The 12445-nt window shown below is 34.2% G+C and overlaps 1 protein-coding gene across 1 annotated transcript; it reads left to right on the top strand.

Moving 5' to 3' along the window:
- Positions 1-318: 318 nt before the first annotated feature.
- LOC121378898 (alpha-(1,3)-fucosyltransferase 10-like) lies at positions 319-9057 on the top strand. Its single transcript, XM_041507264.1, has 6 exons — positions 319-487; positions 1567-1630; positions 3013-3197; positions 5250-5653; positions 7277-7451; positions 8102-9057. The coding sequence occupies exons 1-6, from the start codon at positions 404-406 to the stop codon at positions 8603-8605; spliced, it is 1416 nt and encodes a 471-aa protein (XP_041363198.1). The 5' UTR covers positions 319-403; the 3' UTR covers positions 8606-9057.
- Positions 9058-12445: the final 3388 nt, after the last annotated feature.

Here is a 12445-nt window from a genome sequence, read left to right on the forward strand (position 1 = left end):
TAAAATAAATAAATGTAGAGTTATCTCTTTTCTTGCAATGGTATCCCTAAAAACGCGGATTTAACCCATCTTCTTATCGCCTTGTTTTAATTGAAAACATATATATATATATATACGTCTATTCTGGTTATTATAGTTTTATAGCGAACAACCAAGACTGAAATAAACATACACCCTGTACTAAATTAATTCCAAAATATTTATAAAGTTAATGGCACTGCTAGAAACGAAACGTATTTTTTTTTCATTGGCATTCCTAGTATGATGCTTTATTTATATGTATGGAAACCAAACACAAACAAAATTTTGTAGCAGACCACCAACAAGGAAATGTCTATTCTGAAATGAATAATGCTATGAGATTAAGAATTTTAAACTTATTTTTTTATACTTCTCTGGTGACATGATCACCACACGATTTATTGTTAGGTTCTTTCTGGGTGTTTCATTGATAGGCTTTCTATCAATGTTTATTTTCGGATATAAGGTATGATCATTGCCCCTACGGCCCAGGATTGTTGTGGTATTACTATTAGAGCGGAAATTTTTGCCAACTTTTTGGTTGTCGGCAATTGCCCAAAAAATACATAGCTTGGTCTTTGACTGTAACGAGAGCGTATTTATGTCCAAATGTCCGTCTAGCTCTCTTACAGTCAGAGTACTCGGGCTACATTGCCCCTTGCGTTTTGATTGTCATCTGCCATTATCATGCCATGATTCATGGCATAAAACTGTAGGTTCAGTGATCCGTTTAGGAGGGTGGCTGGTCGTGGTTGCTCGCTCGACCTTTTTCTTCTTTTCTGGTTAGATAATAGTGATGTGATAAAGACGACGGTACCAGTCAAATTGTCCTCTCTGCCTCCTAAACACTATTGGCAACCCCGTAAACTGGTCTATTTACTATTGATGCCCCAAATTCCATTAGGGTAATGCCGGATAGAATATTTTGCATTTACGGTATGTGAAATAACTTGAATGTAAAACAAATCCATTCTTATAAAACAATTAAAAGGTGAAAACAAAAGAAGAAAATCATTCAAAAGGTCTTAAAATAAAATTCCATTATAAACCATGGGTATGATGGTAAAATACCTTGTATTTTGCACACATGTATGCATTTAAGCATTTTTAGCTTTTAAGGTCATTATACATAAAAAAAATTATTCAGAATTATCTACAGGAGACACTATACTACACAATCTCACTCCAGCCAGTGCACCACGACTTCCTTCCTATACTACACAAAGTAAATAACAAAGACAAATTAATAATTCCCCACATATCAACCCTCTGGCATCTGCCGACACCTATGAGTTTCAGATTGGATATACTGCAACAAGATACTAAAACATTATGAAACTGAAAGTCTGGCATGAGATTTAGGAAACTGCCTGTATTTTAGACAGTTCTTGGTGACGATTTGATTGTCTAAATTTACAGAACTTTGTAAACATTAATAATGCTTAAGCTCTATCCTTAAATTTTTATTAAACAGGGTAGGCTAGAACAGATCATAATTTTTTTTTAAATGTATATTTTGTACACTTCTTTTTTTTAATTTTTCAGATTTTATCCCAAAACAATTTGGAGAGATCATACACTGACTTTTATGTTGTGGATTATGAAGTTGGTAAGAAACGGTGGCAATTCCTTGAGGCATTCCCATTCTTTCCATGGATGTCTGGGCATCTGAATTAATGGCCCGATCACACTGGCCCGAATGCCATTCCGTTTGTTTTCCGAATAGGAATTTGGGTGTTCGGGGAGCGAACGGATCATATTCGGGAAGCATTCGGTGTGTTCTAGGAGCATACTGGCTGTACGGCTCCGTATGGATGCATACGGAACGGCATTCGGTAGCTCCAAAAATTTGTTGTGCATGTTCAAAATAATTTTCATCGACCATCCGAATGTGGCGTCCATGTGTATTCGGGAAATATTCGGGAAGCATTCTAGGAAAACGTTCGGGAAGCATGCGTCTAGTTCTTGGTGCATTCGAAATGAAAATTTGGAGGTGCTGGGTTCCATATGCTTTCCGAACACCCCGAATGGACCTAGAACATGACGAACGTTTTCAGTATCCTTTCCGGATTTTTTTTCACTTATGCCGCCGAATGTATAACGAATAGCCAGAACCCTTCCAGTTTTCTTTCAGAACATTTTCCGAATTGCTCGTACACTTCCAGAATGCACAGTATGTTCCATATGCTTTCCGAACACCCCGAATGGACATAGAACATGACGAACCCTTTCCGAACGCTTTCCGAACCCTTGCGGAAAGAGTTCGGTCCATTCTAGGTCGATTCGCCGTGTTTGGAAAGCGTTCGGAAAGGAAACCTTTCGAAGTCAACATGCGGGAAGTATTCGGTCTATTCTGAAAGCATTCGGAAAACATTCGGAAAACAAACGGAAAGCATTCGGTGATACATTGGGGAAAACCCATTCGGCCAGTTTAAAAAATCACACCAGTTTTGTATACGGAAAACAAACGGAAGCTCATTCGGGACAGTGTGATCGCCCCATGAGTAAAGTTCTGGTAGTCATAGAAAAACCATTTGGTAATTAAGGGTATGAGTTTCTATGATAATTGAAAAATGGGTGGAATCACAAAATTCATAACTGAATGGAATTTCAGATTTTTAAAATCCTTTTTTTTCTTTTTTCCCCTATTCATGAACCATGGTTAAGTATTTATTGGTATATTACTTGTAGGAAAAACCTCAGTGTCATGAACTGTAGAACCTGCAAATACCTGCATTTGTTCTTGTATGTTATGCTGAATTTAGTTGCCATAAATATGGAACATAATTTGTTAACATGCTCTAGTGAAATTATTTTTAACTTGAAAGTTATACACATTAGTTTGTTCACACAGCAGTTAATTTGTTGTACAGTCAGTTTTGATGTTGGTTTTGGTTTTTGTTCTTACTTTTCGAAAAGCCCAACAGAATCACTTAACAAATTCGTCCATACAGGAGAATGTCACAAAATCTGTTTTGTTATGTTTTTCAGATCACAGACAACTAGATGAGGAGCTTAAAGCAGAAATCAAACCTGAAGAAATTATTAATGTCACTGAACCGATCATCTTGTGGTGGACGCCGTTCACCTTTGAGAAGGGGAAATACAAGACATGTGGTGATGTAAAGTGTTTCTTCACCAATAACAGAGAGTATCGGACACACCCTATGATGAAGGTAAAATTGTTAAGGCAGGATAGCATTTCAGTTGACACACCAACAGGCAACACAAAATATTGTCTAAATGTATACTGGAAACCAGATTAATATTGTGATGAATTGGGTTTCTTCCACAAATATGCACCATAGCTCATCGTTGTGACATGTACATTTTGTGAGCAACTGGTGGTATCTGCAATAAAAATAATGTGTGCATATAAATTTCACATGTTGATTTTGGGTACGAATGATATGGAATTTCTAGTCATGCATTGTTTTCCCTTGGTTTACAGTATTCATTTAATTTGTCCAGATAAAATTGTTGTCACTTGTTATTAATATTTTATTATTATATTGTCAAACTTTGAAGGGATTTGAACCAAGAAGCTCAAGATATCGGTAGTTCGAGGAAAACATGATAGTTGTTTGTTAAAATTAAATGTCAATTTAAAATTCGACTGTAATTGAATTACAGCTATATAATTATAAATTTTCCCTGATTAACTCAGATTTACCAACAACATGTTACACATTATAGATCTGCTGAAATATTAAATATCAGGACTAAATCTAACAAGAATTTTTTAGTTTATTGCTTCTATTTTTAGAATGTAACCATGCTCTTGCCTTGTTAACCAATTTGTCTTTCTCATGACTGGGAATTTCTAGTCCTGCAGGGCTTGCACTGGAAACATTTTTGGTTTACCCAATTTTCAGATATGTAGAGTATTTTCTTGAAAAGTTAATAAAAATATGGTTAATTTAAAGGAGAGGACAATTAAGGCATTTGGCCTGGTATGCATATTCAACGATATATAATGCACATTATTGCTTAATATCAATACGTATAATCGTATAGTTAATTAATAAAACGGTTAAATGTGACGGCTATTATATATAACGGGCGCAGCCATTTTGTACCATCTCAGTGAGTATGCCCTCTGGCGAGCTGGTGGTTACGTAATACTTAGCGCGTAACATCAGAAATGAGCCTTAGAACTAGAGAAACACAATCTACCTGGTTTTTGCGGGATGATAAATAGTCATACATTGCAATGTTCTGTAATAATACACATCCCAGTAAGCCAGCAATAAGTATATAAATATATATATATATATTATTTTTCAATACAAAATAAAATACCATTGTCAAATTGGCTACACAACAAGTCGAAACAATTAACAATGTTTTGCCCATGCATTAACATACGTACTGAAATGATACACAGTGTGTTTTCTTAGTTAATTGGTCTATGCAGTTAGTTGCTTCTACCTGTGATTCCTAATTGGCAGGTATGTATTTGATTGGTAATCAGACGAGCCAATTAATTGACGCTGTCTAGACACAAAAATACATATCGGTATTGTGGAATATTACCTGTCGCCCCTAAAATTGTAATGGACATGGTTTATTACTGTAAATAGTTCTGTAAACCTATTGATTAAGTAGACTATTCCATCTAAAACCACAGAACTGACCAATTACGTAGTCCCAAAGAAAAGAAAATTATCACTTGGGTATCGTGGGTTGTCATTTTTGCTCCAAAGTAGCATATCAATAGGCCTAATAGTGTACATTTTTCCTTTGGATTATTTAACGGAGAAAAATACTATAACCCCATTTTGTTCTGTTAATGCAACTTGACATATATTTAGTTAAATAGTTTATTATATTATTACGTCATTTATGCCGTTTTACAAGTCAGGTTGATCAAAGAGAAGCGCCTTGTCGAAAATTACTGCTTTTGTTTACACTGTACATACAGGAAATGGTCAGGAGCTGACGTCACTTCACCCCAAGCTATCCCACCGGACGTTAACTCTAAAATTATGTGTTTTTCGTTTGCTAAAGTGTCAGTATGTGTTGGTGGTCCAGGTATGCATCTTTCCAACACATAAGGCTCTTGTTTGAGTTGACCCTACCTTTAAGGAATATTTTATTAGCCAACGACTGAAATTTGTTGTAGCCTCTTTGTATTAAAATTAGCAATTTGACTAATTTTAGCTATGTGCAAGGTGAGCTCTGGCACTGGAAATAATGCTTGTACAGAGTATTTGTTCATATTTCAGGTGTTCATGTTTTATGGCTCAGATTTCACGGCCTGGGACCTACCACTGCCCCGCTTGCCACACCATGAGTGGAGTCTCCTCCATGAAGAATCTCCTAAAAATAACATGTTGTTCTCCTTCCCAGAAGTCATGAAGTTATTCAACCATACAAGCACATTTCGACGTGAGTCCGATTACCCCATCAGCACACAGTTTGTGTACAACCTTGAGTGGTTGGAAAATGACAAGTACCTGGTGCCCACGAGTATGAAGAACAAGTACCAAGACGAGTTATCTCCCCTCATATACACCCACAGCGATTGTGACCCACCATCAGATCGAGACCACTACACCAAACTGCTGATGAATTATATCAACATTGACTCATATGGCTCATGTCTTCATAATAAAGACTTGCCAAAACAGTGAGTTGTAAGAGTTTTCAGGAACATTATTATCAGGTGGTCACACCTATAGCCTCTATTAAAAACATACTTGTCTGCCCTTGGTTGTCATTGAGCTAAGCGGCCCGAAAACCCACTAAATTTATTTCTGGTGTGTTCAAGCTCTAGTTGCTTACAACAAAGGCCCTTTATTACTACTGAATGGTCGAATAGCCGTGGACATATTCTTTTGTTGTTTGTCTATTCATACAAATACCAATAAAACTTGTCAAATGGGTAGTAAACAATACTGCTGTGTCACAGATTGTCACAGTTATCATGGGAAGATTATAGATGGAAAAAAAATAACACTACATAGGTTTCCTTCTGGCGACTGTAGAAAAGAAAAAATTGAGACGGATTTGGGAATTCAGAGTGAACAGAAAACATTTTACAGTCAAGAGATGGACCAGGATTTGTTCCCAACACTTCGTATAACACTGTAGCTACTGCTGTCACTCACATTGTGATATTGAACTTGTTGGATATGTCCATCATAAAATACTTGTGCCTTGCCAAGTTATTTCTTAGCTGATACGGCCGCGTGATCGTAAGTATTTCTGTTGAGCACAAAAATTGTTTACATTTCCTTTTCTGTAAAAGAAGGAAATTACACACAATCTGATGTTCATCCTTTCAAACTTGAGGGATCAGGCAAGTTTTCTCCTAGAGGTGTTAAGAATCGCTCTCAATCACGACTTACATCAGTCGGTACATCGCGTGTCCTTTTGGCCGACAAATTGTCAAATCCCAACTTATTAGTTTTTCCATCTGTGGTTTTGTTCCCGTTGTTGGAAGCTCCCTTTTTTGTAAATATTCCTGCAAACTTACCTTTGTAATCTTTTTTGGAGGCACATTTTCATCGCTGATCCAGGAATTTATATCATGATCGTCCATCACCAGAAGTAGAGAGTGGTTAGGGGATGTGACTCTGCCTACTTTTTTTTCGAATTTCTAATAGAGGTTATAATCCGTCCCACAGGGAACGCCTTTTTTATACTATTAAATTTATTACAAGTTATTTATTTCTGAGCCGATTGATTTGTAAATTGCACCCAAAAATAGTGTTATTTTGTTATTTTCAAAACACTTTTATGTTTCTTCTTATGTCAAACCAGACTGAAATTATTACTACAAAAAACAGTTTTATAGAATGATGGGAAAGACTATAAGTCTTATGTAGTTCATTTTACCTTTTAAATTCTAGAGGAATTAACACATATTTATTTCGATTAATAAAAGTTAGTATCTCAAGATCGAACATTTTATATTACATACATATATTTACTACTTTAAACAAAAAAAGTTATCAAAGTTCTATATTTATTTTATTTTTAAAATGCTACATTATATCTTCTTTATGCCCCAAAAGTTACTAAACATAATTTATAGTAGTAGTGTTATTTTAGTGATTTAAATGTTATGTATAATTTTAATTTAAAATATTAATACTGTATTTGTGCATTTGTTTTGTAGAGTAATATTTGGTTTATTTAACCCTACATTACCAGCTTGTAATGTTTTTTAAGACAATACAATTAAAAAACCCCAAAAACCGATCAACAAATATATATTTGACTTTTGAATATTATTTTTTAATCCCAGTTTACAGAATCCTTTAGAAGCCATGGGCCATCCTGATTTTTACAAGATAATAGCCAAGTATAAGTTTGCACTGGCAATGGAAAATGGACGCTGTAATGACTACATAACAGAAAAAATATGGCGACCCCTTATGGCAGGAGCTGTACCAGTCATACTAGGAGCACAAACAATTAAGGTAAACAATAGAACACTAATTAATGGTTCTCATCCTTGACCCTCTGTCACTGTCATTATGTAAAAAATGTGTTTCTGTTTAAATTGTAATGTCAATGTCAGTTGCAAGCCTCGCAGTTATCCATGACAATCAGCAATGCTGTAGATTTATTTTTCGCAGCATTTATTTTGCCATGGAACTTTCAATTTAAAAAAAAAATTTTTTTAATTAACTGCAAAATTACTGTGGAAAATGCCATAAAAATATAACTCTTTAGAGTCTGGACTCGAATCGTACAGTTTGTATGGCATTGCCATTACATTAAAGTTTAAAAAGTTATTGAACATTTGAATTTTATAAACATGGTGCCAGATTCAGGCACATCTCTGTTGTGGATTCTCTATTTAAATGCCTTCATCCCCCATTTAGGTTTGGAACATCTTTCTCAGGCCCAACACAGGGCTAGCTCTGGCAGAGCAGAACATTTCACCAAGTTTGTCTATTAAACTTAAAAATTTAAGAAATGCAGTTATTTTCTAACAAAATAGCAATTATTACATTAAATTATTTTGCCAAATCAAAATAAAATTGGCGAGTGCCAGAGCTAGTCCTGCCAACAGGATCTAGGACAGTGTTTTATTTAAAATTGTTATTCTTTTGTTTTATTTTAGGATTTTTTGCCGTCCAATCATTCTGCAATACACATCGACGATTTTAAAACTGTTCAGGATCTTGCTACATACCTGCATTACCTGAACAATAATGATGTAGAGTATGAGAAATACCTCACATGGAAGAAAACAGGTGTCACAAACAACTATTTAAAAACAGTGTTACGAGAGAGAGAGTGGGCAGTAGACAGCGTGGAGAACCCTTACAGCACAGTGCCTAACTTCATTGAGGGCTTCGAGTGTTTTGTCTGCAGGAGAATTCATGAAAATATGAAACACAAAGGTGCACTAAAATACCAAGCAACAGTAGAGCATTATGGCTGTCCCAAACCTGTGAAGTTTGATGACCACGGTAGACCTGATTCTAATAAATCTTTAGAGCATGACTTTGAATGGGATTATTTCCAGAAAGTGGCAACAGCTTTGAGATATTTTCATGATAAAAATATTGTATTTACAAGAAAAGAGTTATCCAATAAGGCTGGTATTTCCCCTATATTTTAATGGATTTGTTCATCATATACTGTAGCACTTGCTTTTCTCAGGAATGTTTAAAGATAATCTTGGTCTTCAAGAGGTTGTGTCATTTGATTTATATGCATATTTAAATTTAAAGAATGTCCCAAATATTTACCAGTTTCAAAATTATGGTCTTGAAAATAAGACAGGAATTTTAAAATTCAGAATGGAATGAAACTTTATATGACTGTTGAAAACATGACCCAACTACCATCTCTAGTCTAGAGTTTCTGCCACTGAACATACCATTCAGCAGAAGTTAAGGGACATAGGCTGGAGATAGGTGTCATCAAAAATGGGAAATAAATAACAAGGAGAAACGTTTTTACTCTCTCTCTCTCGTGTGAGTGTGCATCAAAATTGTTCATGCATGAATCAAACAGTTTAGTGGAGAGTATGAATAAATACTGGTACAATGAATTTAATCAAATGATAAACCATTTTTCTTAATTTTATTTGTACATTTTTTGTTAGGAGTGCAATATTATTTCTATTTTTATATGATATTAATAATTGAAAATTACCCGAGTGAAAAATGTAATAATTTAAATTTGTTAATTTTGTGTAATCAATAAAAAGAACATAAAACATTTTGTATGAATATTTTAGTAAGTTTATTATTTTACTCGCAATCATTATCAGTTTTTGCACTTACAAATTAGTTTATTCATACAAATTATGACACCTTTAAATGTTCTTTAGTTAAATGAAAAGATTGGTGTTTCAATGTATTAATTATGATGTGGCAAACTTTAGTTACAATTTTCATGATAATATAAGCTGTACTTTTACATAGAGGAATGGTTTCAGATATGTTAACAAATCACTTGGCAGTAAGCTTACATTTTGTATGATACAATTTTGTATATCCTTTTGATTTTGTTTAAAGGAATATCTTGTTTAGTTGCTTTTCATATTGTATACAATGTTTCTATAAAAAAAAATTACTAATTGCATTCAAATCTATCCATGCAGCTTTGTCAAATTCTAGTCATATATTTATGCCTATTTTATACTTTTATTTTAAAAGACTTTTAATTGACTTTAGTCTTTTATTATGTACTTTTAGGCTGTTTTACTTTATTGAAGTAATAAAGATACACAAAAAGTAAAAATAGCTTGTTTTAGACCGGTTTATTGGTGATAAAGTTGTGTTAAGTTTATTGTCGTGTGAATTTTTGTGTTTTCTTTGGGGCTTGTTTTGTTTGTTGTTGATGTGGGTGTTTTTTGCTTATAAATTTACATTTTTACTCTTGTATCTTTTAGTCCAGTGTGTCTGCTACCATCCCCCCAAAATATAGTAAACTGTTGATTACATTCACAGAATTATTACATTAAGTGTTACTGAAATGCAGGTAAGCAAACTTTCCACGTCAGTTAACGTTTTTGTTAAATCGGTTATCAAATCCAGAATTTTGTTTAGTTCAATTTTCAGAGTAATATGTCTTATTCTTCCATGCCCATAATCGTTTTTCTTTTTTTTCAGTAATAAAAGCAGTTTTAACATTGTTTCCATCTAAACAAAAGTGTGAATAAATTTATGAATTAATGCAGGGAGATATGTAGCTAAAACAGGTCGTGTAAGAATTTCATGTTATTTTTTGTTACCAGCGATATTTATAATCACTTTTGTATACAAACATGGTTCCAAATTTTATGACGAATATCAAGGTCATTTCAACACTAAATCTGTTCAAGGTGCTAAGTGAAATAAGACGTCACTGAATAATGTCCTTAAACTATTGGCATGTAGCATATTAAAAGAAAGGACATGTAAACTCCACTAAAACATGACTGAATGTTTGTTTTGTTGTTGGGGCGGACATAGAAATTTTATAGGGAGGACGAAATGCTAACTACTAGATATGTCACATTTGGTCAAAACCACCACAAAGTTTGCACAGTTTCTATCAAAAAGGGGGTGTTTGGTGTCTTGTCAAACGGGGTCTGTGCAGTATATTTTAAAAGTAGGGGGTACACACAGCTCTCTGCTAGTGTGTACTTTGACTGAAGCGCAAGTAAGTTCGCGGATAGATGTCACTGTAAAATATGCAGCAGGTCTTTCAGACTACTAACTGGGGCCATCCATAAAACGATTTACTCACAAAATCAGGGATTGTTTTACCACCCTCCTCCGTGTACACGTTTTGTACATGTGATCATTAACACACGTATGCACATGCACGCACGTACCAGCCTATACAGATGTACATTGATGTTCCATGCTAAAATGTACATCGGATCCAATTAGGAGCATGGATTGCATCCATTTTACACCAATGGGTCTGCCTGTGTAACATACTGACATGTCTGCATAATAGCATAGTCTTTCCACACCACTTGTTGCAGCGACATCAATAGGATTATTGGCATGCATTAATAAGCAGGTTGATTATGTGAATACTGAGTGAAATTGAGGATAACAGGTAATTATATAGTTTGCTCACCATAATTTAAATGTAATGTTTTATATTTCCTTATGTTGCCTAAAAACAGATAATTTAGGCTTATGTAACTGATAATATAACCAAAATCCACTTACGATTTTAGAAAAAAACCTCCAAGACCTTTTAAAGATTTAATTAAAAATGACTATTAACATGTTTTATTACCCTACAATATACAATAAGATTGACTTACTGTACAAACTGTCCATTGATATACTACACTGTTCTGAAGAGAAGAAAAACCTCTCACATTGATGCTATAAATCAATCTTGTTTAGAAAAAAAATGAAACCATATTTAGTTTGTAATCTATATACTATATACAATCATGGATGGTTCCAAACATTAACTCTAAATGCTACGTTGGTATGCTGGAATTGCCCCATTCTTTTTACCGTTGTATACTATTTATTTTACAGATTTATCATATCGCTCCAAACAAACTATCCAAATCGTTCTATCTCATGATATATCTTTGAAATAACTCCTAAAGCTTAGAGCTAGGTTCACTTAAGCCAGTACAGCGCATGCGTTTGTATGGATGGATTATACTTACTGTCATACTGTAAATGAATACGAGGTTCTCCCTTTTACCATGGATTCGGTAAGCAGTGATGATGAACTGATCATGCTCTTAGTGGCACATGACACGTCACCATACAAAAGAAAATGAAAAATATTTTGGGAGCATCAAATTAAAAAAAAATATAATAAAAATAATTTTAAAAAGAAGAAAATAACGGTAGCATTAGTATAATTTAGTTATGTGTGATTTGAATTTAGATGAATATTAATTCGAACAATACTTCAGAATTGACAGAGAACAATTTTCTATGGGGTTGCACCATTTTGGATATATTCATCAACAAAGCCTATCCCTTGAAGTAATTTGTCAGGAAAAGACTTGCCATATGCTTTGACACTATTGAACATGTAATGAAGAGAGAAAAAACGATGTTATAAGAAACAAAATGACACCCTTGATAGTTTCCCTCAACGGAACCCCACCCTCCACCAGCATATAAATTATTCAACTATTTAAAGGAATTTTCTGAGTATTAAGATGTTGCCAAAGAACAGTTTCAAGTTTATGTTTAACACACCACTAGAGCACATTTATTTTTCATTAGTAGCAAGGGATCTTTTATATGCACCAGCCCATAGACAGGATAGCACATACCACGTCCTGAACAAACGTTATTTCCATCCGTCAGTGATTATCGATGTTAGAACTGAATAGCTATAAATGTGTATAAAACACGGGAAAGCAATATTAACGATATATATATCGCCTATATATATAGGCCTATGTATATATGTTACAGTCAATCTATGAAACCAGTCATTACGCGTAATGCCTAAACAAATCAGTCATTTC

This window comes from Gigantopelta aegis, chromosome 8 (genome assembly GCF_016097555.1).
Source record: "Gigantopelta aegis isolate Gae_Host chromosome 8, Gae_host_genome, whole genome shotgun sequence".
Taxonomy (NCBI): domain Eukaryota; kingdom Metazoa; phylum Mollusca; class Gastropoda; order Neomphalida; family Peltospiridae; genus Gigantopelta; species Gigantopelta aegis.

Excerpts from the sequence above, each read along its gene's own strand:
- LOC121378898 (XM_041507264.1), top strand. The coding sequence starts at position 404 with ATGATCACCACACGATTTATTGTTAGGTTCTTTCTGGGTGTTTCATTG. Across the intron at positions 488-1,566 it reads TGTTTATTTTCGGATATAAG|ATTTTATCCCAAAACAATTT; the intron begins GTATGATCATTG and ends TTAATTTTTCAG. Across the intron at positions 7,452-8,101 it reads TAGGAGCACAAACAATTAAG|GATTTTTTGCCGTCCAATCA; the intron begins GTAAACAATAGA and ends GTTTTATTTTAG.